The 27,406-nt window shown below is 39.7% G+C and overlaps 1 protein-coding gene across 1 annotated transcript in view; it reads left to right on the top strand.

Annotated features, from left to right (window-relative positions):
- Window positions 1-1,997: 1,997 nt before the first annotated feature.
- The window catches only part of PDZRN4 (PDZ domain containing ring finger 4), a 329,953-nt gene continuing 304,544 nt past the window's right edge, over window positions 1,998-27,406 (top strand). The window contains exons 1-3 of the mRNA XM_081130017.1: window positions 1,998-2,850; window positions 5,163-5,249; window positions 7,022-7,129. Of these exons, the coding sequence (XP_080986143.1) occupies window positions 2,206-2,850; window positions 5,163-5,249; window positions 7,022-7,129 (840 nt within the window). The 5' untranslated portion in view covers window positions 1,998-2,205. The remainder of the gene's footprint in view (window positions 2,851-5,162; window positions 5,250-7,021; window positions 7,130-27,406) is intronic.

Raw genomic sequence — 27,406 nt, 5'->3', positions numbered from 1 at the left:
CCATTTCCTTAGTGTTCAGCCCATAATGTTTTCGTCCTGGTAATTAACTCTCTTGGAAGTGCTCGAGCTCGAATTTTCTCATGTAAAAGATTTGTCTAAGCTCCCTTTTGGCCTACTTCATTACTTGACTTCACTTCCCGTGTTCTCATTTTCAAACTTGTTATTCTCTGTGGACAAGGTTTTTGACATCCATCTTCTCTTTCACAATCAAAATGGTATACATCCTAGAATTACTCATGCCACAATCTGCTCACGACCCTACTTTTGCTACAGGAATTACAGGGGGTGGACCAAACTGATCATTTAACCATTGTTGTATTTCTTTTCTTTTCAAGTAACTGCAGGTCTCATTTGCTTAATATCTCAATTGAACATTTTCAGATTTCATCTCTTCTCTCTCGGTATTTAAAATGTTCTCACTGCCATTGTGTTTATTGTGAAATAAATGTCAAGCCCTAGCTATAAAGTCACAGCTATAAATCATAGCTTTTTCTGTAACTAAAAAAAGATGGAATAGAACACTCTGGCCCAGATTATTTGAATAAATTCTATAACATTCTCTTTTTTATGGCCTATGCAATTCACAAGCATATGTTTATGCTGTTAATGTTAAATGCCTTCTTATTTATTTGGGACTTATTGTGTGTTTACTTCGTGAAAGGCCAAAGGGAAGGAGGAAATTTAGAGCATTGTGACAATTGTTACTTTACCACGCATCTATATGTAGAAAATGTGGACTATAGCATCTTATTTTGAAACAAGTTTAAAAGCATGTATCAAATATCTGGCAAGCCACTCCAGGATCCCCACTGCTATTGAACTGCTCTAACAAAATCTCATCTTTCAAACAGAAAAAAGGCTCAGAAGGTTCTTATTAGCCTCTATTATTAGCCGTTGCTAATTCTTCTCTTAGCTCCAAGGATTTAAAGGGCAAAGACTGGAGCCTTGTTTGAGTGTTTCAACCATAGCTACTGGCGCTATACAAAAGTACCCAGCTTTCTGAGAACACTCACTGGCCATGAGGAATCAAGGATTAACTCAGGCAGCCCATCCTAGGCATGTGGAAGTAGCTTGGGGATGAGGGCCGGAAGTGGTGTGCCTCCAGGTGACAGGGTGGTTTCGCATTCCTGTTTCAGAAGATAGCTGGGGGAGCTGGGAAGGAGGGCTTGGAGGCACCCCTTGCTGCATGTTTTCACTAAGGTCTGGCACGCTACACACTTTGAAGAGTTAAACGGGGAGAAGGCAGTTTTAATCTAAAACTGTATATTCAGGGTAAGTAGAGGGAAGCACCTGTTAAGATTTATTTGTTGTTTTACCGCTTTATTTCATAATCCTCCCCTTTCATTCTCCTTCCCAGGTGCCCAAATGATCGCATTCCCTTCCCAGCTGTGAATGCCTGTGGAAGTGGAAGAGGGACAGTGTGTCCGACTGCTCGGCAACGGAATCCCAGCCTCCTCACACGGCAGGAGGCCTTGAATGGCGGTTCCAGCTCTCCCTGAGAGAGAGGTTTCCCATGGCAGGCACCTGGCCTTTCCCCCATCCTTGCTGCCAGTCATCAGCCTGCCTCACTGCACTCGCCTGGTTTCTGGATGGCCACTTGGGAAGGCTGGCTCTGTGGCTCTCTCACAGTGACTCTGCTAAGGTGGCAGACACACTTAGCTGGTGATTTTGTAATTGGCTGATTCGAAAGAACAAAAGTGCCTCGAATCCAAACGCATTTATTTGAAGATCGACTCGATGCGGAGCGACGAGGATTCCGGGGAAAACCTCATGGACACAGATCCTGCTTCCCCGGAGCTGATATTCAGGTGGAATTAGAAGTTCTCTCTCGCCAGCCGCGCTGGAAGTTCGCGGGCAGGCCAAGTGGCGCACCGGGTGCCTAGGGACAGCTAGAAACTGGCCTCAGCTCCCCGCGGGCCCATTTTGACTCTAAATCGCAGAGCAGAGAATGGGGCTGCGGGGGGGGGGGGGTGAGACTCACTTGAGGCGGCGTCTATTAGCGTCAATACGGCGGAGCCAGGGGACTTAGCTGGAGCCAGAAAACTTCAAGACAAACTCTGCGACTACAAACCTCCACCCTTCCCCTCCTCCCCTCCGACCAGCCGGGGCCCCAGCGGGAGCGCCGTCCCAGGGGCACCCAGGGAGACAAGGGGGTTCGGAGAAAGTGGGCTCCGCATTGCCCCCCCTCCCCCCACCATCCCTGCCATGGGCTTTGCCCTGGAGCGCTTCGCCGACGCCGCGGACCGGGATTTCGAGTGCAAGCTGTGCGGCCAGGTGCCGGAGGAGCCCCTGTGCACGCCGTGCGGGCACGTCTTCTGCGCCAGCTGCCTGCTGCCCTGGGCGGCGCGGCGGCGCCGGTGCCCGCTGCAGTGCCAGCCCCTGGCGCCCGGCGAGCTGTACCGGGTGCCGCCTCTGCGCGGCCCCATCCGCGAGCTGCGCGTCCAGGGTGAGCCCCGCGCCCGCCCGCTCCGGCTGCACGAGCCGGCGGCGCACGTCGAGCGCGGCGCCCTCAGCCCTGCCCGCCCCCGCCGCTGGCGCTGCGTCTCGGGGCCCGGCGGCGGCGGCGGCGGGGACGTGCCCGCGCGGGGGGGCTGCGGCACGGCGCTCGGGGCCGCCCGGGGCGGGGGCGCGCGCGGGGGGCTGCCGGGCGGCTGCTGCGGGAGCGGGCGCGGGCGGGGGCCCGGGCCTCGAGTCCTCGCCTGGAGGCGGCGCGAGAAGGCGCTGCTGGCGCAGCTCGGGGCGCTGCAGGGCGAGGTGCAGCTGGCGGCCCGCAGGTACCGGGAGAAGTTCGCCCAGTACATGGCTCACGTCCGCAACTTCGCCGGCGACCTGGGCGGCGGCCACGGCCGGGTAAGCGCGGGGCGTGGGGCGTCGGCGAGGCTGCGTGGGGCGGAGGGGAACGGTTCTTTCTGTACTTCAGGGTTCCCGTGGAAGGCGGCACCCTCCCTTATGCAGTAGGAAGCATTCACCGCCCTGATCTTACTATACTACGATTTATGTTCCAAATGCATTAGTATTGCAGTTAACAAGGATGGTCCCTTTTCCACTTATATTAGGATTGGAAAGAGTTAAATTCCAACTTTTCCACGACTAAGAAGGAATTAGGAAAACTCGTTTTTTTCTCACCCAGAAACCTTGCTCCCCATCTTTCCGTGCCTTGCCCTTACCCTCTCTGCCTGCATTTTGTACCTCTGGCGGGTACCTGAAGCCGGAGGAGGAGATCCAGGAAGCCTGTGCCTCTCCCACCTGCCTCCCCTCTCCCGCCGCGCGAGCATCCCTGCGGCCTGCCCGGCCCCACACCTTTGGCTCCCAGTGACTTGGTGTCCCTGTCAAACTGCCCATATCAGCCACCTTCTACTCAGTCCAGGGACTGTCAGGGACGTGGGGGACTAGAATTAAGAGATGAAAATTTTTTTCAGACCTCCAGAGTTCTTCCCATCACCCTGACCTTCCCTAAATAACCCTTACCTGCCTTCTTGTTTCATTATTGGTGGAGGGTGAGAGTGTGACTGTGTGTGTGTGTGTGTGTGTGTGTGTGTGTGTGACTTGGGGAACCAAGTCTGAGAGCAGCCACATCCATCTGAGGTCGGTCGGATGAGCCCCCGGGCAGCGGCTGTTTCCCTTCTTTGTCAAAGCTGCTGGCCCTGAACTGTGCTCGTGGGCTGCCCGCTTTCAGACGGAATAAACAAGCCTCTTTGCAGCACCCTTGTGAAGAGCCTTGTTTATAAAGCTGTTCCTTCTCTTCTGGAGGACTTCTGCACAGTGTTTGACATTGTTGGTCGCTGCCATGGTGAGCAGGGATTAAGCAGAACTTGCACTCCATTCAAGGAGCTGTTTTCATTCTTCAGCGCCCTGGGGAGGAGCAACCTGGATGGTTCCCATTTGGGACTGCCTCCCGCTCAGGCCCGGACGTGAGACGCTTCTGTCCTTGAGCCTAAAAATGACAGTTGAAATCTGAGGGGCTAAAATGTCTCTACTCTGATAAATGGAAGCACACTGCATATGAAAGGCCCGTACGATACTATGAGCCTTTCAATATCCTATGTATTATATCCAGGTGAATTTACCAAATGGGAAGAGCCCGCGAGAAGCACAGAAATGGGCTCTGTAGTGCCGGTTCAGCTTTCAAGGTCTTAGGGAAGCCATGGTTGATGGAAAGGAGTAGCAGCTGGAATTATATGACAGAGGAGTCCATTCAACAAGTCAAGCTATGGCTCCCAGACGTGAGGGGAAAACTGTCCAGTGATTTGCAGACTTAATTATCAGAAGGCTTCTCTGGCTGCTCAGAAATGTTTTCCCCACTGCCAGTAGGGGCTGCTGTGTGCACTGCCTGGGAAAAGCTCCTGGGAAAAGGTGGTGGTGATGGGAGAAGTGATAATGATGCCATCATTCAGAATTACCAATAGGTAATCTACTAGGATAGTTAATAATATCCCTGGCCATAAATAGAACTCATCTAGTCTGGCACTATTTCGTTTTATTTTTAAATTGGTCTTTACTAATAAGCAGGTTGTAGATGTAATCCCTATGTGTTTAACCCTTATTTGGCCATCAGGAGAAAAGTAGTACTTAGCAAAAATCCCCTGTTTTTTTAAAATTCTTCAGGAGTTATGCAAAACCCAATAAGAATACTGTTTAAAATTAAGATTACTATAACCTGTCAGACCCTGCATTACAATAGTAATCCGAATGGGACAGTCGAAAGAAATTTATAAGTAGTTCACTATTCCTTAGGACTTTCCGAAGTGAAATTTTTACATAGAATAAGTCTCAGATCCTTTGACAATTTACTTTACTCTTCTGTAATATAAGGATACCTTCAAGGATACACCGAAATCCTGTTTTAAAGTACAGTGAAGTCAATTAGATGATAAATTCATTAGGATAAAAGTGGCATGTGTAAAAATGAAGTGCCATGTAATTGAAAATAGTTATTTTCCTCACATGCAAGATTGTTCCCTTCAACTACAGTACTTTCAAAGTAAATTTAGGAAGAAATTAACCTTCTTGCAAATTCAGCCATCTTTAATTGTAAATTTTCCCCTTTTCAAATGTTAATTTATTAACAGTAAAAAAAGTAAAGAAAAAAAAGTTTGCTCTAGCATTTTTTAAAATATACATTTATATTTTACCTAGTTAGTTATTTCATCCATTTCTTCCAGGACGGAGAACATAAGCCATTCACCATTGTATTAGAAAGAGAAAATGACACCTTGGGATTCAATATTATAGGAGGCCGACCGAATCAGGTAACCCACCTTGTTAAAACATAGCTCACTCTTTGCTTATAAAATAATAGAAAACTTAGCTTTCATTTGTGGGGCTTGATCTTTACAATCGCTATTTAACTGTGATTAAATTGTTTCCTTAATGCAATATTCCAGTACATACCTATATATTTTTTGAGGAAAAATAAAGCAAGAGCTAAAAATTTGTTTCTCTTTACTATTTAAGAAAAGAAAAGAGTACATTTCACATTTTATCTACATTGTATAGCCCTGTTGGCAAATTTCTTACATAAACCTATATCACAATAATGTGCATAGGCAATTTCTGTTTAATAATATCAGGCAATTGTATTGCCTACTTGCACCTCCTATTTTTTATGTTAAATAGGTCAGTTTTCAGATGCTTACACAGACCAGGCAATATGTGATACATGTTGAATGAATGAACAGTTAAGCTCTGAAATAAAAGAGATATTATTTTTACAATTACATAGGAAATGCCATGTTAAAGGATGAGAGTAAATAAAATCCTTTATTTAATTAAACGAATAGTACTTTCTACATTGGTGCCAATTGTTTTAAAAACACATGAATTATATATTTATACCGTGTAGTGTACTGTAGTTTCAAGTTCTGTTACATCCTTTAAATACTACATCAACTTAATCTTCATAACTGGAAAAAGGTGGTGAAGCTTAAAAAGAAATCATGTTCTCGAATTTTCCCAGTAAACTGCCATGAAATTTTTGCCTCTTGTATTGCAGATGTTGTCCAAGGGAACTGTCTTAGCGTTGTTGGCCATATGCTGCTCTGTTTAGGACAGGGTGGCAATGACATATTTCTTCTTTGTGTTTAGCTAATGACTGCTTTGCTTCTGTTTCTAGAACAGTCCCTATTTATTATGGGAAAAAATAGACGTCTTTTTATCATATCATTTTTGTTTCATTTTCCCCTAAGGAATATTGTTATAAATGCTAGTTAGGTGTTTGACATTTAGATGACATTGCCCATTTTTTAGAACCTCTTAAAAGTCACGTTAAGGAAGGCTAATTAAGGAGAAATAATTTTATTTAACCTGCCATGAAGTAAAATGACATTTAAAATTATTCAATGTATTATAGGATATTGGGCATTTTCCCTAAATAAGTTTTGCAATGTAATTGGTTTCCTGGGACTGGCTAAAATGTCCTACTTGTATCATATTGGCTCTGTGTTTGAGGTTTACCTAATCATTAGGCTCATTACACCTGGAAATGTGTAAAGATTAGCTTTGAATGGGCTCTCCTGCAGTTTAGAGTTGGCCTTTTGGGATTTCACCCTTGAGCAAGCTCCCAGTCTTCCCTGTGACTAGAAACAGAACTGTATTTCCAAATCTGTCACATCATGAGGTTAAATTATATTTTCAAAACTATGACCACATCTCAAACCAATTACATAGTGAGGCTGGATAGGCTTTTTGTTTTCTTTAACTTATAACCCTTTTTAACTGAACCTTTCCTTTAGAAGTGAGATGTTTTATGAATCGTATTGAGGAGCCTGTTGCTATCACCTTGTACATGCCCTTTCCCCATAGCTTCTTATGTATCCTCAGAAACGTGCGGTAAATAGATAATCTGGCCAGAGATGCTGGCCGCGGTCATTAAAGCTGCCATCTTGATTAATGACACTTCAGTGTTAAGTAAGTTAAAATTCAGTGTCAAATCCCCAGCTATGAGACGTTTACTAAATTGCCCTTGATCCAACTAAAAATTTAGTTTACATGTTTCTTACTGCTAATGGTTATGTTTTTATAGAATAATCAGGAAGAAATATCAACAGAAGGAATTTATGTTTCAAAAATTTTGGAAAATGGACCTGCTGACAGAGCAAATGGCCTGGAGATTCATGACAAAATCATTGAGGTAAGACAATAATAAAACACAAATATGATTCATGGAAGAAATATTCGGACATTTTAAATTTCCAAACTTACTGCTTTATCTAGGTGTGGTACTAATTAGAATGCATATTTAACAAGAGTATACGGTATATATCTCACCTATATCAATGGCTAGATATTGGGATAAAATAATAAATCACCTGAAGTTTCTAAATGTGTTCATGATTATCTCTGTTTTTATAATTGTCTCTCCTCATTAACTGTGAAGGTAGTTGTGTGATAATTAAGGGATACATTTTTTTATAACATTTCAATAAAAGGATGATAAATCTCTGCTGAAGGACATTTTTGATGAGGAAAGTTACTGGTTTTAAACATGAGATTAGTATGTTATATGTAGAGTTTGATATTATTTATAAAGGTCTTTTACCATCTTTTAGTTTAATATGGTTATCTTCATGTCTTTTTTTACATAAAAAAGAAAGGAAGTACTTTTTTTTTTCCTATTGCAAAAACCTGGTGGGAACTCTTCATTTTCTCTACTGCACATTGTAGCTTATTATTGTATTTGGGGTTGGCAAAGTAAACACTTTGAAGTTGGTGAAATTTGGGCTATGATCATGGAATTTTGAGTCACATTGCCTTTCACCACCTCAGTGCTTTTGAAATTTTAACTGGTTGAGATAGTATTACTTAGTGTTACTGAAAATGATCAGTGTACTTTTGTCAATGGGGTCATTTCCACTGTATTAGTAAAGGCATGAATAGACATTTGGAAGGTGTATTTGACTCCACCATTCTTTTGGGAAAATTCTATTTATTCTAGATTATATAATCACTAGTGTTATCTTTCTGAATGTTTATATAAACTTATCCTGATGAGACTGTTTTTCTTTATTAAACTTTGAATAAACTTTTACATCTTAATTCATTATTTTTTTCATTTAAAAAGTTGAATTTTGAATAATTTTTACCTAGGATAGGAGTAAACAGTATAGAAGAGCCAATAGTTTTCAGTTTTGGAAAAAGAGAACTCATAACATTTAGAAATTAGCTGACTAAGCCCTTTGAGTAAGAGAGAAAAGATGCTTTGGCGAAAAACTGTGGTTTTTATCTGCAGAGGCCTCTGGTAGCAAGATTCTCTCCTTCCAGTTGTATCGCCAAGAAAGGACAGACCTACTTTCACTGACGCTACCCAGGTTGTCTTGACAGCTTGCCTAGTGGAGACATTTATATGCTACAGTTTCTAAAGTTAGAATTGTTCTATTTCTACTTGTACTTGTGAAGTATAATTTAAGGGCCAACATAATTTAAACAAAAAAATTATCCTTGTTACTTTCTGCCTTATGTCTGAAGCCTTTTGATTTTCCCAGTAAAATGGAAAATGAATGCCTGCATTTGATACTATTAGAAGAGCTGGTGGAACTGAATACATTTATTCAATTAGCACATATACTCACAACAGAAACACATACTAGGGATTTAGAAAATAATTTATTCTAGCTGTGTAACAATGTTATGTACACTTCATTAATGTGGCCTTAAAAGAGAAAGAATAAGTTGTGTTTACTATTGTGATACAGCACTTTTATTAAAAATGTATTGGTTTTGTTAATGTAAAGAGGCAATTTTATTAAAAACTGGTTGATAAATGAAGTGCATCTAGGCATCTATCTAATACAGTTACTAATATATGTCAAATTGGCCTTATTTAAATCAGAAGATAAAGACCAAAGACATCAACCATGGAAATCTAAATTATGATTTATAACTAGCTGTAGTAGTAATGTTATTTCACCTCAATGTGTGTATATTAGCAGTAAATGACAAGAGGTTGAAATTTGCCTCACTGATAGAATTTATCAGTGGATCTTTTATGCCACAGTATACTAGTAATATGCATAGTTTTGTTATAGTTCTATAATAGATTCATGTGACTACATTTGCAGATAAGAAATAAATTAGATATGTGTATTTCTGGAATGTTGTCTGTTAAATAGCATGAAATATTTTGGAAGGAAGGTTATTAGAAATAAATCTCTCATATTTAGTTGTTCAGTGATGCCATCAGCTTTTTTAAGAAAATAGATATTTGTGTGACTTTATTTTATACGCGCACATACACACATATATATTTAAACAAGTAGCATGTTTGTTCTTGTGCATATATGTGTGTAAAAGATCTTTATATACCAATTAAAGTTAGAAATATTTTATGCTTTTCAGTTATTTTAGCTCATCTGCCATTGTGGAACCAATCAACTTTATACATTTTGTAGTAACGGGAAACTGATAAGAAATGTATTGATTAATTTAAAATGTACAGAGGCAGAAAAAAACAGACTCTAAAATAGAATATTTTTTTTTCCATTTTTTGTGCTCAGTGATTTGTTTACTGAACTAATTTGAATTTCAAATGGCTATGCTGATTTAAACCTGGTTCAACCAATAAATTTGTTAGCAGTATAAAGTGCACCAGTAGTTCATATATTATGAAACTACTCATATGACCTACCTGTCACAGTCTGACACATTACTAAGTGCTTTCAATTCAGTGATATATGATTGAAATAAACAAAAAGAAACTATTAGACAATTTATTTTTTACTTACAGTCAAGATATGCTAAAAATATTTTGGCAAGTTAATTGCTTAAAGCACACATTACAACAGATGATAAGTTGTTCTTATAAAATAAAAAAATTAAGCCATTCAGTTGAAGGAGAAAGTAGATATGTTAAAGATTGGTTCTATTGATTAAAGAGATTTTACTAATTCTAATAAAAATATTAGATGTAATAATTTTGCCAAAGTTTAACAATGGCTAATAGTTCCCAAAATAATATTTTTAAAATATTCTGCATTCCACTGAAGCTGATCAAGTAAATTCAAGAATCATAAAAGAAAAAAATAATCACAATCATGAGGTGAATCTATGTCATATTTTTCACATAATATGAGGCAAATTTAGTTTTGGAGTCAGTTCCACGAGAAACTACATTTACCACTCTCTAGATATTTACACATCTACATTTGTCAAAATATTTATGTGTGTAGGTTCAGAAAAGAAATCACTTGTATTTGACTTACACCATCAGGTGCCAAAATATCACCAGGGACTGAAAAAGCAGAGGATACTGTTAAAGGCATTTTGAAACATCACAGAAATTCACTTAGACCAGGAGTTCACCAGAGCATACATCCAAATAAAAGCATCTTTTGCAGGCTGTTTCTCACCCCTTCCAGACTCAAAGGAACCACAGAAGATCCCTGATACTGTCAGAGGCTTAGGCACAGTTCTCTCAGAGAGCAGCACCCTTCTCGTGGTATCATTATGTTAGAGGCCTGAGGGGTACAACGAGGAGGGGGGAGGAGAATCTTCTATTATTGTTAGTGTAGGTGGCTAGATATTAATAAAGAAAGGGAGCAAGGGAATCTGACATCAAGACTGGGCGTTAGCCAGGATTATCGAGGCAGAGATGAAATAATACTGGGGAAATTCCTGTGCTGGGCTCATGGCCGGTACAAGCCATGATGGCGCAAGGGGAGGTGCTTCTATGAAGCATGCTCGGCAAGCCTAAGAAGGGCCCAGAAGATCAAGGAAATGGATTAGTTAGGGGGAGGGCCCAACACAAGCCCCCCAAAGACTGGGAGATTGATTGATTATTTTGAAAAAGTGCCTGGTCCTTCCCAAACCTGAGATAATATAATCCAGGTTTAACAAAGCTCTCTCTTGCCTGGTGACACACATTTACGCCTTAGCATGTGCCTTCTCTCTCCGTGACAGCCATGTGGGCCTAGCAGCCACCTGGGCCCGGCAGAGCATGGGCTCCAAGCACCGGCCTGGGCACACCCAGCACCAGCCAAGGTGCAGCCAGGAGCAGACTAACCTGGCCAGATGGGAGCAGACTGAACTGGACTAAGCCTTAGCATGGCACAGAATTTCTGGATGCTGGCCCTATTTCTGGGCCTGATGAACACAAGGCTGGATTTTATCCCAGTGGGAAGGAGCTGAACCCAGCACAGTCTTCTGTGTTCGCCCCAGCTTCAGCAAACCTTACCACTGCACCGCATCTTCCCATGCGTGGGTCCCCCGAGATGCTTTTCTAGCCACTCTGCGGACGGACCCCATTTCCACCGGCAACAGTGTTATTTCTGTGATGCTGATAGCAGGCCGTGCAGTCCTGACCACAGAGAGGGAAAGTGAACAGAGGGTGACTAGTCTTTCCCGGGCCTTTGTTCCCACTTTCTTCTCCTTACCCCGCCCCAGCTCCTGGCCAACGCTTTGTGGCAGGAACGTCCACACTTCTCTTAGCTTCTGGAGACCAGGGAGTGGGAGTGGAGGTCTGTGCAGTCTATGAAAAGAACAGTTTGGAGGGGAATGCAGACATTTTATTAGTGTATATATTAAAATCTCTTCTATTTATTGAGCTTGAAATCATGATGAAATGTAGCACACAAGGTAGTTCCTACATTGAACAATGTCAGGGAAGCACTTTCTAGAAAGTGCTGAGTTTAGTACTAGCTGAAAGAACTTTCAAATGCAATCAATGTCTCAACAAGAATTTCGTAACTATTCCAAACTGCCAAATATACTTTCTTTTTTTTTTTTCCCCTGTAATGTTCTGTCTTCTGCATTTTATAGCACTACTCTGCACTGCTACAGTAAAAATCTTTGGTGATTATCACATTTATTTGCCTAAGGCTCTGCACAGTTCCATTATAGCTGTTAACGTAGGAAACTTAAATGCAGATCAGAACTGGACATTGAGGAATGCTGTTGAAGCAGATCTACAGTGAGCTATGTCTGTATGCACCTGATGGCACAGTGCATCTCACTACCTCACAGAGTAGCCATGCTAATTTGTGCATGCGTAAAAAAATTTACAAGTTTTGTAAATCACTTGTAAATCTGGTGGGGTCTTAGTTTTTTGACAAATTGCTGTTTAATTCAAACACATCCCTGAACACTTCAATAAAATATTATCATTCCACATTTGAAGTAAAAGTGTGTTTTAACTGTTCAGACAACACTGACTGTCTGAAAGAATTAAGAAAAAACTAAAAGCAATCGTGTTAGTGCAAGTAAAGAATTACATTTTAATGAGATTTGTAATCATGATTAAATGTTACTTAAATGGAATGTAGTTTTAACATCATGATATAGTTATCGTTATGTAATTGTAGATTTCATGTATCTTGAAAATTACTGTGGTGTAGTGGGAAGAGCATGAATACTGAAATTGAGGCGACCTGGCAGGAATTCCTGTTCTGCCTCTTGAAACTTGTGTGGCCTTGAGCAAGCCAGCTGTGCCTCAGTTTCTGTGCCATTCATAGTTACTGTGTATGCAGAGTGCCTGGCAAAGGGCAGGTTCTTGGAACCCACTATTGTGGGCCTGCTGTGTCTCATTCAGCTTATGCAAGGTAGTTTGTTCTGCAGAGCACAGAGACAATAGAGAGGAGGTATTTTCTTTCCTTGGAGAATCTAGGTCCTTCTCTCCCAGCTTTCAGTGATTCCCGTTTCCATAGGCACCACAGTTTGGATGAGTAAATGTAGGAAGTTTTAAGTTGTACAATTTTCATATATTCGTATGGACAGTTGGGCACAAAAATGGCTGTGGGAGAAAACTTTATAACTACACACTCATGATTTCATTCAGTTACTCAACCAGTATTTACTAATTTCCTATAGGTTCCAGATGGCATAGTCTGTGTTATGAAGGAGCAATAAGACCTGTTTTCCGCCCTCATGTAACTCATATTGTAGAGGTCCTGTTTTCTACCTAAAGCAAAGTAGGCTTTAGTGTGAAGCTGCTCCTTCAATTGTTCCAAACATAAATGAGCATTGCCATCTTATCTTAGTGGACCGACACTATAGACTTAATCTAGTTTTTCTGTTCTCCAACTAGTAGTTCAATTCTTTTTGAGAAATCATGACAAGGATTAGTTAGCAAAATAGTAAAATCTGTGGATATAAGCATTGTAGTTTCAGGAAGGGGTATGGAATTTGAACTTGGGTCTTGAATATGTACTGGGTTATCTCACAAAGTTTTCTCAACTATTTTCAGTTTCTTTCCTGTAACTATGAGGGCAATGATAGATAGTTTTTAGATTTTCCATCTTGATGATCATAGCGTTTTGCCAGTCCACTGAGTTTCTATTGTGAATAAATGTAATTTTATTTTAGCTTACAAAAGAGGCTGGAAAGGTGTTGACACTATTGATCTTTAGAGTGTTATGCACTGTTTTATCTATTTTAAATTTATGAGAGATGAACTTCAGTTTCGTTTTTTTTGAGGGCTGAGCTTCTGAGAAGGGAAGCAGGGACACACATCTGATTCTGCAGTTTGCACATTGCATGACTGCATGTGGTGTTCCTGTCAGAGGTCTGACTATGGTTCCCATTCTCCTCATTGTTCTGTGCTACAAAATCACATCAGAGTACTTGCAACATTATTTTATTTTATTTGTGTGATTTTTTTATTAAGGTATAATTGATATACAACATTATATTAGTTTCATACGTACAACATAATGAGTTGATATTTGTGTATATTGCGATGTGGTCATCACACTATGTCTAGTTGACATGGTCACCACACATATTTACAGAATTTGTTTTCTCATAATGAGAAGTTTTTAAGATCTATGCTTTTAGCAACTTTCTAACGCACAGTACAGTATTACTAACTATATTCACCATGCTGTACATTACAACACATGATTTATTTATTTTATACCGTAAGTTTGCACATTTTGACCCCTTTCACCCATTTCTCCCACCTCCCAACCTCTGCCTTTGCCAACCACCAATCTGTTCTCTATCTGTGAGCTCAGTTTTTTGTTTGTTTCTTTGTTTAGTTTTGGTTGATTCCACACGTAAGTGAGATATTACAATATTTTCTTTCTCTGTCACTTTTTTCACTTAACATAATGCCCTCAAGGTCCATTCATGTTATTGCAAATGGCAAGATTTCGTTCTTTTTATGTCTGAATAATATTCCATTGTGTACATATACCCCATTTTGTTTATTTATTCATTGGTTGATGGACATTTGGGTTATTTCCATGTCTTGGCTGTTGTAAATAATGCAGCAATGAGCATAGTGGTGCATGTATTTTTTGAGTTAGCACTTCTGTTTTCTTTGGATAAATACCCAGAAGTGGAATTGCTGGATAACATGGTGGTTCTATTTTTTATTTTTGGAGGAACCTCTATCTTGTTTTCTATAGTGACTATACTAATTTACATTCCCATCAAAAGTTCACAAGGGTTCCCTTTTCTCCATATCCTCTGCAGCATTTGTATCTCTTGAATTTTTTTATAATTGCCATTCTAACAGTTGTGAAATGATATCTCATTGCAGTTATGATTTGCATTTCCCTGATAGCTATTTTCATGTTCCTGTTGGCCATCTATATGTCTTCTTTGAAGAAATATCTGTTCAGATCCTCTGCCCATTTTCAAATCAGATTGTGTCTGTGGGGTTTTTTTTTGTTTTGCTTTATTTTTTTTCCTACCCCCCCCCCCCCGCTGTTAAGTGGTATGAGTTCTTTATATATTTTGAATTTTAGCCCCTAATTAGCTATATGACTTGAAAATATTTTTTACTATTCAGTAGGTTGCCTATAAATGTTGTTCATCATTTCCTTTGCTGTGTACAAGCTTTTTAGTTTGATGTAGTCCCATTTGTATTCTCTTGATTTTGGATGGAATGTTCTGCATATACCTCTTAAGTACATGCAGACTAATTTATTAAGGCTGATGTTTCCTTATTGATTTTTCTGTTTGAATGATCTGTCTATTGATGTAAGTGAGTAATTATTAAGTTTCCTACTGTTACTGTATTGCTGTCTACTTCTCCTTTCATGTCTGTTAATATTTGCTTTATGTATTTAGCTGCTCCTATTTTGGATGCATAAATATTTACAAATGTTATATCCTGTTGTAAGATTGGCCACTTTATCATAATGTATTGCTCCAGGTTTCTTTTGGTTTACATTTGTATGGAACATCTTTTGCCATCCCTTCATTTTCAGTCTGTGTGCGGTCTTATGTCTGAAGTCTCTTGTTGGCAGTATATAGATAAGTCTTGTTTTACTTACAAGTGATTATCATTTACTATATATTTACCTTACCAGTGAGATCTATATTTTCATATGTTTCCTTATTACTAATTACCCCCCCTTTTTTTTAAATTTCAGCTTAAAGAAGTTCTTTAACATTTCTTGTAAGGGTGGTTTAGTGATGATGAGCACTTTTAGTTTTTGCTTCTCTGGAAAACTCTATTTTTCCAATTTTGAATGATAATTTTGCCAGTTAGAATATTCTTGGTTGGAAGTATTTTTCTTTCAGCACTTTGGATATATCATTCTAATCCTTTATGGACTGCAAGGTTTGTGTTGAAAATGTGCAGATGAACTTATGGGCATTCCCTTATATATCACAAGTTGTTTCTCCCCTCTGCTTTTAAGAGTCTCTCTTGTCTTTAACTTTTGACAATGTAATTATAATGTATCTTCTTGTAGGTCTCTTTGTCTTCATCTTTTTTGGAATTTTCTGGGCTTCCTAGATCTGGGTTTTTGTTTCCTTCCCAGGTTAGGAAATTTTTCACCATTGTTTCTTCAAATAAACTTTCTACCCTTTTTATTTTCCCCCTGGGACTTCTATAATGCAAATATTAGTTTGCATGATGTTGTCCCATAAGTCCCTTAAGGTATCTTCACTTTTTTTTCCTTTTTTTTTTTTGGTACTCTGATTGTGACTGGGTGAGATTTTCTGCCATTCTACTAGTTCACTGATCCTTTCTTCTGCTTCATCTGATCTGCTGTTGAACCCCTCTAGAGAATTTTTTTCAGTTTAGTTATATTCTTCAGCTCTATGACTTCTATATGTTACCTTCTTATGTTTTCTGTCTATGTTGAAGTTTTCATTGTGGTCATCCAGTCTTCTCCCAAGTTTGGTGAGCATCCTTATGACCATTACTTTGAATTCTTTATCGGGTAAATTACATATCTGTTTCGTTAAGTTTTTTTAAATGAGGTTTTATCTTGCTTTTTTATTTGAAACATACTCCTTTATTTCGTTCTTTTCTTTCTTTTTTGAACTCTCTGTGTCAGTTTCTATGCTTTAGGTGAAACAGCCACTTCTCCCAATCTTGAAGGATTGGCCTGGTGTGTGAGATTAAAGTTATTATTCAACCCTGTCCAAGCTCTTGGTGGTCTCTCAGACATTTGTGACTGTCCAAGTAGCCTATTATATTTTTAATACAGGGTGTGCCAATGCCTGTCAGTATCCCAAAGATGGGGTAGAATCTCAGTGATTACCTAGATTCAAGCTGATTGGTAGCAGCCTTTAAGGTATGCAAATATGTACAGTCCTGTGGGACAGCAAGTATAAATCCTGCTGATGACCAGAGCGAGGTGATCTGGAGGTTTTCCCTGAGTGGCAGGTGTGGAAATCCAGATGAGTGTATACATTCCTTTCTGGGAGGTACTGGGGAGCTGTAGTGAAGCAGAGGGAGAGCACAAACATAGAATCTCTGGCCTGTGTTCCCTGAGAGCACTTCATAGCCTCTAGATGTGTTCCAAACCTGAGGCCTGCCCCTGAGGCTGAAACTCCAGAACAAGCAAGTAGGCCTCTGTCATATAAAGGCTGGGGGGAAAGGGTCAGTCTGCTTTCTGTGTAGTGCCCTGGGGGTGGTAGCCTGCCAAGAACTGTCTCTGATTCTTACAATCCCATAAGACCCAGGAATGTAAGCCCCCCTGGCCACTAAAGGCATCCCCTGGACAGCAGCCACCCAAACCAGGGCACCAAATGTAAAAACTGGGGTACCAAACACATATAAGTGCCCCACTCTGAGAGATGCTGGAGCTCTGGAGCACTGCAGAGGGAGATCATGAAGATAGTGCCTGCCCTCCAATGTCTCAGGAAAGGTTTTGCATCAGCCCTTAGAGGTGTGTTTAATTAGAAGCCTGTCCCTGAGGCTGCAGCTATGATAAGCTAATAGGCCTCTTTCACAGGAAGACTGAACTCCTGGGTCTGTTGCCTCTTGCTGTGCCCTAGGGAAAATGGCTGTTTAAGAACATTTTCTCCATTGGTTACAGACCCAGAGCATAAGCCCCTCAGGTCATTAGAACCAGGCAATGGAGAGGTGTCCTCTGTCAGCAGCCACAAAAATCAGGGCACTAGAGAAAGGTATAAGCTCCTTTCTGGAAGATACCAGTGAGGTGGAGCGAGGCAGGGGGAGAGTGCAGAGACTGCGTCCCCTGCCTCTGTGCCCTGAGAGCCCTTCCATAGCCCCTAGAAGTATGCCAAACCAGAAGCCTGCCTCAGGCCAAAGCTCTGGGACAAGTGACCAGGTCTCTTTCTCAGAAAGACTAGGGGTGTGTTTCAGTCTCCTCTGTGCAGTGCCCTGGGAGGGGTCATCTGCTAAGAACCATCCCTTGGATTGTTACGGGTCCCATGGGACCCAGGAACAACACAAACCCGCCTGGCCTCCAGAGCCAAGCAATGTATACCCTGCATAGCAGTTATAAAAACCGAGTCACCACATGTACGATCAGGGCACCAGATGTGTGTACGAGCTCCCCTCCAGGAGATCCTGGTGCTTTGGAGTGAGGCAGAGGGAGAGTGCAACGATGGCTCCCTATGGAAGAGTAAAGGGAAAAAATTTTAAAAAGAATAAAGGGAAAAAAAGGAAAAAGAAAAAAAAGAGAAAGATGGTGTTTGCCAGCTTCTACAAGGCAGAGGGAGAGCGTGGAGGAGGTCACCCACCTGTGGAAGCATAAAGATGCCACCGCCGGGAAGAAAAAGATGGTTCCTGCCAGCTTTCGTGAGCAGAGAGAGAGCAGGAAGGTGGCTCCCTCAGCCTGTCCTGGAAAGTGTTCCCACAGGCCCCTGCCCCTCAGACCAACGCTTTAAAATTAGCCAGTGTGTCTCTTTGACGTATAGTCTGGGCACTTTTCGAAGGACTGCTTCTGTGCTAGGGCCGGGGGTGGGCGCACCTGCCCACCAGCCCCTTAGGAACCATTTCTCAGCTTGCCAGGCCCTGCGGGTGTCATGGGCATGAGCCACTTTGATCTTCACAGCCAGGTGTTTCGGGGGCTAGTCTCTCAGGTGACCGTCTTACTAGTCGGGGTGCCCAAAGTGGGGAACTCAGTCTGGGATTTGAGTTCCCGATTGTGGGTCACTGTGCCAGGGATGGGGCTTATGGCAACAGTGCACCTCTGCCTGTCCTACCCGCTTCCCGCTTCTGTGTGGTTCCCCTCTCATTTGCCTGGTGGGAAGGCATCTCTCCACCATCTTTAGTTTCGTGGGGTTTTTTTTTCCGGAGGAAATTGTTTCATACCTAAGTGTAGATTTGGTGTGTCTGTGGGAGGAGGTGAGTTCAGGTGAGTTCAGGATCTTCCTACTTGACATCCTGAAATGGAATCTCCCTAGAACATTGTTGAGATTTATTTTATTTTATTTTACTATTTTATTTTTTTATATCTTTATTGATCTCAGAGAGAGGAAGGGAGAGGGAGAGAGAGAGAGAAAAACATCAACGATGAGCGAGTCATTGATTGGCTGCCTTCTGCCCCCCCACTGAGGATTGAGCCTGCAACCCGGGCATGTGCCCTCACCGGGAATCGAACCTTGATCTCCTGGCTCCCAGGTCAATGCTCAACCGTTGAGCCACGCCAGACCAGGCTCGAGATTTATTTTAAAATGAGCTCTGAGTTGACGTTAGAGAAAATATCAAAATAGGCCACGTCTTACTGTCTTTTGACCTTTTTTCTTCCATCATCGTAGCCATCTGGCATCTTCTTTCTCATTTCTTTATTTCTCCGCAGCCTTCATCTTAAGGAAAAAATGTCTTTAAAATTGCATACAAATAGATATTTGAGTAATCGGTTTGACCCACTCTGGATATCTGAACTTTAACTGGAGGTAACTCCTTAATGATTCTCAAGTTTTGATCATTTTGAGCTTGACTAGCACAGTAGCTTCCGGAGTAAACTTTCCCTTCACCTAGCCTCAACCATTTCCAACTCAGCTTGCCTACTACCATCAGGGTTGTCTTTCCCCCCCCTCCTTTGCTTAAGGTCCTGCATTAGCATTACATTGTCAACAGGATTAAATCTAAATTTATTAAAGAAACAAAAATAGAACTTCAAAACCTTTATTCATTTTTTTTTAAACTTTCCCTTTCATATCCTCAGCTATAGTAACATGAAACTCCTCCCCTTTCTTATCTTCACGCCTCTCTGCCTTTATTCCTGCTTCCCTTTTTACCTGGCATTTTCATCCCACTCCCACCCCCACATCTGTTCTCAAACTGGCAAGTTTCTGAGTAGCCTCAACCCCCCCCCCCCGCCCCCCTGAAGCCCTTCAAACCCACCAAAGGGAATTATTCTCTTATCTCCGTTTCCAGTAGCTTTTTAGACCTCTCACCTTCGTTGCACTTTTCATACGCTAGGCTGTGTATTTATTCTTTGATGTTCTTCTTCCCCCACATATGTACAGGTTTCTTAAAAGTGGTTTAGAATGTTATGGAGCTTGATAGTTCCAGCCCCCTTCCTGCTCTTAGCATTGTGCCTGGCAAACTACAAGCATTCTGTTCATTTTCTTTGATGGAATAAGTGAAGGCACAGACTTTGAGCTCAAAATTCTAGGCGTTATGGTGTAAATACAAGGGTTTTTCAGATGCCAGGTGGGCAGTTCTTGAAGGGTGTCCCTGTAACATCTTATCCCTTCTCTTTGCATCTACAAGGGAAGACTTACTGTATAAGTTTTAAAATCTCTCTGATCCAGTGATAATAGATTGAAACAATTGTATTTCTCTACACTGTTACTTCTAGCCTGTAAATAAGAAAGAACCCAAGTCTATACTATGATGTTTCATATTCTGTTTATGTAAATTCTTGAAATGGATCTGAAGACGTGTGTTCGCCTTCACCCTGAAGCATGTTTTTGTTATTGAACTCGAATACTGGTAAAGCTGACTGAATTCACATGCTTGCCTGCAAAGCAGATTTGTAGAAAATGGCACTGGACCGAACATGGAATTGAACAAAAACATGATTAACCACAGAGGAATGGAAAAGATGAAAGATGTTTTCAGTGGTTCCAAGTTTTGTAAATGGTTTGGTGAAAAGACGGAGTTAGAAGCTTCCTAGAGCACTGAGGACTGGCCCGGGGAACTCTTTGAAGTGCTCTTGCTGAGAGCTGCTTGGAATAATTAACGGTAGCCCCAGCTGTGAGGCTTTCTGAGGAAGCTTAAGGGAAAACTCAGTGAGCTTGTTGCTTGGAACTCTTTACGGCAAGTTTAAGAAGGTTGTCCTTTTTGTAGAATACATGTTGTTATATTTCTAGTACATTGTGGTGTGTTTGTACAGACAGGAATAGAAACTTCTCCATTCTTTTTTAAAACATTGTTCTTTCCACTCCCTTGTGAAAGCAACACAAGGGTAAAAGGGGCAGCTGAAATGTGGGTAGATTTGGTGCCTGGTCCTCTCAACCCATGAATTATTGTGGCCACATCCCAGCGCAGTGGCTTTATGGATCGTACCTTTCAGCTTCCCTCTTTTTTAGCTTTTAATAGTGTTCTTAAGAAGAAGATTATCTTTTTATAATCAGCATATCAGGTGATTCATTATTATAAGTTAAAAATGCCCCAAATTATGAACATTATTCATTACATGGTTTAAAATATTTTAAACAATTTTATATTACTGTAAAGGCATAGGAATAAATCTTCAACTCCTAAGGGAAGATGAGCAGTTGACTGTGCTGCTCACTTTATAACCTAATAGTTATTATTATTATATATATTAGGATAAAATTTAGCACTTGAGTAGCTAGGAAAATACATAATATTAAAATAAATTTTATGGTATTATTATGTAGAATTAGGTAATTTGATAGTTTACCCACATAATGTTTCACATTGATGTAAAGAAAACAATAAATTTACCTTATGAAATCATAATTAGAAAAGAAATCATTAGTTAATAAAAATGTTAATCATATAAAACAATCCATTTTTTACTCTGTTTCTATGAGTTTGACTTTTTTTTGTTCCTTATATAAGTGATACCATGAGTTTGACTTTTTTTTGTTCCTTGTATAAGTGATACCATGCAGCATGTGTCTTTGCCTGGTTCATTTCACTTAGCATAATGCTCTCGAGGTTCGTCCAAGTTGTCTCCTATGGCAGGATATTTCTTTTTCATGACTGAATAATATTCCATTGTATATGTGTACCATATCACCTTTATCCAGTCATTCACTGATGGATATTTAGATTGTTTCTGTATCTTGACTATTGGGAATAGTGCTGCAATGAACATGGGAGTACAGATATCTCTTCGATATCCTGTTTTCATTTCCTTTGGATGTATATACCCAGAAGTGGGATTGCTGGATCATATGTATGGTAGTTCCATTTTCAATTTTTTAAGAACTTCCATATTTTTCATACTGGTTGCACCAATTTACAATCCCACCAATAGCACACAAGGGTTCCCTTTTCTCCACATCCCCACCAGCGTTTGTTATCTCTTGTCTTTTTGGTGATAGTCATTCTAACAGGTGTGAAGTGATATCTCATCTGGGTTTTGATTTGCATTTCCCTGTTGATTAATGAGGTTGAGTAAGAGTTCTTGGGTCTGTGCCTTTAGCTATTACCTGATACTACCTATTATTAAGAGTTATATATAGTGATTCATGGTAGATAATGCATGAGCAGTTAAAGTCAGATATTAATGAAATTAATGGAAGGCATTTTATGTTTGGCTAAGGAGTTCGGTTTTTATAGTATAGACAATGAGGAGTCAGTGATCATTTCTGAGCAGGGAATGACATGGGTAATAATAATGATTAAAAGAGTAATAAAAATTTGACTTCACTGGGATGCTTAAAAAGACTGCAAAGTGAAGGTATTTGAGATAGGGGACTAGTGGGTGAGTACCACAATTGCCCATATGTGCATAAGGGCCTCTAGTAAATACCACAGAAAACTGCCAGAAGGTAGTCACAACCCTGTTACTTTATTCATCATACTGATCTTGAATATTTCCCCTTGTCTTCAGTTTCCTACAGTATTCTCATCTTAAATCAAGAGTGGCGCTTGGTGCTTATGTTTAAGTAAGTTTTTATAGAAGGGTCACAAGTCTTAAGTGTCTAGGGCAATGAATGATCATAAAGTGACGTCACCCATGTAGCCAGGATTCAGATCAAGAAACAGATCATCACAAACACCTCAGAAGTCCCCTGTGATGGATTCTTCTGCTCCATCATTAACTTCCTCCAAGTTTTGCCTCTTCAAATTTTGTATAAATAGAATCACACAATAGGTATTCTTTAGAATATGGCTTCTTTTATTTAACATTACGTTGGTGAAATTCACTAATGTTGCATCTGACTGCAATTTGTTCATTCTTGTAGCTATGTGACTGTATGGCTATACCACATTTTAATGATCAGTTTTACCATCAGTGGCATTGCTGATTCTAGATTACTACAATGACAGTGCTCTGAACATTCTTATATGCATTTTTGGTGAATGTATGCATGCATTTCTCTCTCTCTCTCGCTCTTTCTCTCTCTCTTTCTCTCTCTCTCTCTCACACACACACACACACACACACACACACCCGTAGGAGTACATTTGTACATTGCAGAATCATAGGATATGTACATGTTCAGCTTTAGTGATTACTGCCAAACAGATTTGTTAAAGAGGTGTAGCAATTTCCATTCTTACCAGCAGTGTCAGAGTGTCAATTACTCCACATACTTGCAAAGATGTGGTATTGTGTGTGGTATTTTTTTTTAATTTAAGTTATCTGGTAAAGTGGTGTGTACATACAATTTCTTGATGTCTAATGAAGCTAAGTAAGTTTATGTGTTTATTGGCCCTTTCAATATCCTTTTTGTGAACTATGTGTTTACGCCATAGTGAACACAGAAATCCTACCTTTTCCTGCACTTTCAACACCTAATACACTGCCTGGCACATAGTGGCACTCAGTTTGATGAATTGGTACGTAGATAATTACGAGGATTAAGCAAAGCTAGCATTGCTATTAAAGCACTATGCTTCTACTATAAAATAATATTGAATGTCAACTGTAATTCAAAAATAAATTTAAAAAACTTTATGCCTCACATATGTATGTGCAATAAATATGTACTAAATGGATACAAACGCCTTCCTAAGTTTCACTTAAACATATATCTATAACAAAGCAATTATACCTTTCCTACCTTACTCAGTTTTTTCTAGAAGTAATTTTGTGTTTCTTTTGACATTAGCACACTTGATCATCTTGGCATTCAGTTTTTAATGTTATTGTTTTTGTAGGGCCTGTCTTATGCAGTATATATTCCTTCTCAGTTCTTTGTTGTGGTGTCAAAAAGATTAACATGATCCCTAAACAAATACTTTTGGCCTAGATACACTGTTACAAGCCCTGTCACCTTACTGAATGTGTGGGTGTTATTTTTTCAGAAGCATGATTCTTTCCAACAGATAAGAATGATCAAAGAAAAATTCTCTTTTTCCCCTTACCTGAGCTTTCATTTAGAGGAGATTTCTTTTTATGAGCCAGAACTTTAAAATGCATATCTCCTCTTAAAGAAGCATAATTTTTATTTTGTCCCCATTAGAACTCCAGTGATGTCAGGCCCTACTGGTTCAGAATTAGGTCGCCGCGGCATACTAAGGCAGCCCTAAGATAAAAGTAAATTCCAAGGCACACTATGGTGAGATAGTTTTCAAGCTAAAAGAATTGCTTGGCTGAAAATTGTTACATAAGTAAACAATTGACAAATGATTTTCATATAAAAGTAAAAAGAAATGCTGAATACTCAAGCAGGGTTTTACATAACTAAATATTTTATAATGTGGACCCATGAGTTATCGAATAAATTCTCGAACTGTAATTTGTACATGTGTGTCTGATACTGAGAGAACTCATAAAATGTTTTTCAACATGTAATATAAATTATGTACCAAATGGCTGTTTACTTTCATCATAATGAGGACAATGATGATTTTAAAGACTAATAATAGCTCTAACATTTATGGCCTCCTATTGTGTGTAAATGCTATGCTAAAAGCTATATGTAATAAATATATTGGTGCAATTAAAGGATACCATGAACAGCAACTTAAACTTGATAAGGTTCAATTTTATCATAATCAACTTTTTATGCCCAAGGAGAAAATATGAGTTGGTTTATTTGGAGGAGTAATCACCAGGAACTGACATGTAATGGAGACCTGTGGAGCAGATGGCTCTAACAACTCTTTCAGCCAGAAGTCAACTTCAAGTTAATTACAGTATTAACCGCATTTACTGCTTACAAAAAAATCAAAGAATTACAATGATCATTATGTCTTTCTTGTAGCATTTAGAGTTTGTAATAACTTTACTGTTAAAAGATTCCAAAACATTTAGTGAAACAAGTTACAGATAGGTTCATTCTTTTTATATTTTTATTGAATTTATTGGGCTTACATCAGTTAATGAAATTATATAGGTTTCAGGTGTATAGCTCTATAATCATGTGTATATTGTATTGTGTGTTTACCTCTCAAAGTCTATCTAGTCTCCTTTCATCACCATTTATCCCCCCTGACCCTCTTTCACCTGCCCCAACCCCACAGCTGTCAGTCTGTTCTCTGTATCTATGAGTCTGTTTTTATTTTGTTTATGTAGTTCATCCAATTCTACATATATGAAATCATACGGTATTTGTCTTTCCCTGACTGCCTTATTTCATTTAGCATAATGTCCTCTAGGTCCATTCATGCTGTCACAAAAGGTAAGATTTCCTTCTCTTCTGTGGCTGCGTAGTGTTCCATGGTGTGAATGTCCCACAGCTTTTTTATCCATTCATCTGCTGATGGGCACTTGGGCCGCTTCCAAATCTTGACTATTGTTAATATTGCTGCAGTGAACATAAGGGAGCATATATCCTTTCAAATCAGTGTTTCAGGTTTCTTTGGTATATTCTCAGAAGTGGGATCACTGGGTCACAAGGCAGTTCCATTTTTAATTTTTTGAGGAAACTGCATACTGTTTTCCACAGTGGCTGCCCCAGTCTGCATTCCCACCAGCAGGGCACTAGGGTTCCCCTTTCTCCACATCCTTGCCAGCACTTGTTTGTTGACTTGTTGATGGAGCCATTCTGACAGGTGTGAGGTGATACCTCATTGTGGTTTTAATTTGCATCTCTCTGATGATTAGTGACATTGAGCATCTTTTCATATGTCTATTGACCATCTGCATGCCCTCTTTGGAGAAGTGTCTTTTCCGGTCCTTTGCCCATTTTTTAATTGGATTGTTTGTTTGTTTTTTGGTGTTGAGTGTTTGAGTTCTTTATAAATTTTGGATATTAATTCCTTTTTGGATGTATCATTGGCAAGTATGTTCTCCCATTGGGAGTGTTATAAAAACAGGCATATAGATCAAAGGAACAGAATAGAGAACCCAGAAATAAACCCAAGACTTTATGGTCAATTAATATTTGACAAAGGAGAGAAGAACATACAATGGGGTAAAGAGTGTCTATTCAATAAGTGGTGTTGGAAAAATTGGACAGATACATGCAAAAAAATGAAACTAGACCACAAACTTACACCATACACAAGAATAAACTTAAAATTATTTAAAGACTTAAATGTAAGACTGAAAACCATAAAAGTCTTAAAGGAAAACATAGGCAGTAAAATCTCAGACATTACTCATAGCAGTATTTTTTCTGATATATCTCCTAGGGCAAGGGAAGCAGAAATAAAAATAAAAAAGTGGGACTACATCAAACTAAAAAGGTTTGCGCTGCAAAGGAAAACGTCAACAAAATAAAAAGATAGGTTCGTTCTTAGTTCTGAATGTTCTGTCTTTCAGCAGTTTTAAGCTTTGTGCACATTTATCTGGTATCCACTGTTTCTTCTATTACAATCATTGTCTAGGATCCAGTTGTTAAATCCAAGGATTCATAATGTACTAGAAATGTCAAACCTGCTAGAAATGCGTAGCCTGTGAAAACAGAGGTCTTTGAGTGTAAACTTTACAATAAAGATGACTATTTGGCTAAAGGGAAAATTTTAAATCCAATTCCAGGGACAACTTGAAGACAGTTTTCTGCTTTGAGAGTATGATTCCCAAAGTTTAATATTCCTGATGTCTTTCCATATGAAACTTTTCAGTTAAAGAAATCTCCACCCCAATCTACGTAGTCTCATGACTTTTTTTCTACGGGATTTGTACTGCACATATCAGTGATATTTTTTGCATCACTTTAGGGATTTAGCTTCTAATCCTTGTCACTTATTTAACCAGTAGCAGCTGACAAAAGTCACCTTTTAGAATGAACACTACCTAATGTGTTTGCTTGTCATCTTTTACCATATTCAGATTCTTTTTTTAAAAAAATATATCTTTATTAACTTTATTGACTTTAGAGAGAGGAAGGGAGAGAAACATCAGTGATGAGAGTCATTGATCGGCTGCCTCCTGCATGCCCCTGACTGGGGATCGAGCTCACAACCCGGGCATGTGCCCTGACTGGGAATTGAACCCCGATCTCCTGGATCCTAGGTCGATTCTCAACCACTGAGCCACACCCAGCAGAGCAGTATTATAGTTTTTAATGAGACCAGAAACCCATAACAATGACATTAGTTGTTCAATCTCCTGTAGATATTTTTCTGTCAAGGCCTCTTTTTTTATTAGTCCTTTTAAACACCAGCCTCCTTGTATATGACTCCTAAAATAGGTATATATACCTTACGTCTAATTTAAAGGAAACCTCACTTGCATTTTTTTCTTACACATTACTGTACCTTAGAATAGAATAAACCTTTGTCACTCAGCCCGACAGTGAGTGAAGCCCAACCTAACGTGAATCTGATCTTTCCTTATACCAGTATTCATTCCAAAATCTCTCTGGGCTGTAACGAGATTATATAGCTATTATGGGAACATAAATTCCCATATAGATATTTAAACATTTATTTTGCCCAGACCAAAATATTGTTATCATGGAGATTGATTATGATATCGATGCAATGATATTTTTCTTCCAAATGTTTTTAGTGTTTTCCCTTGTTTGATTTTTTGTGAACTAGCAGTTACAGAGCAAGGTTCTTGTTTAGGTCAGTAGGATTTTTCCTACCACTAATATTTATTTAGTTATTACTATTTATTGATTTTAGAGAGAGAGAGAAAAAATCCACTTGTTGTTCCTCTTATTTATACATTCATTGGTTGATTCTTATGTGTGCCCTGACTGAGGATCGAAC

Source organism: Miniopterus schreibersii (assembly GCF_964146895.1).
Source record: "Miniopterus schreibersii genome assembly, chromosome: 2".
Taxonomy (NCBI): Eukaryota; Metazoa; Chordata; class Mammalia; order Chiroptera; family Miniopteridae; genus Miniopterus; species Miniopterus schreibersii.
Note: the sequence above shows the minus strand (reverse complement) of the source record. Positions and strands in the feature narration are given on the sequence as shown.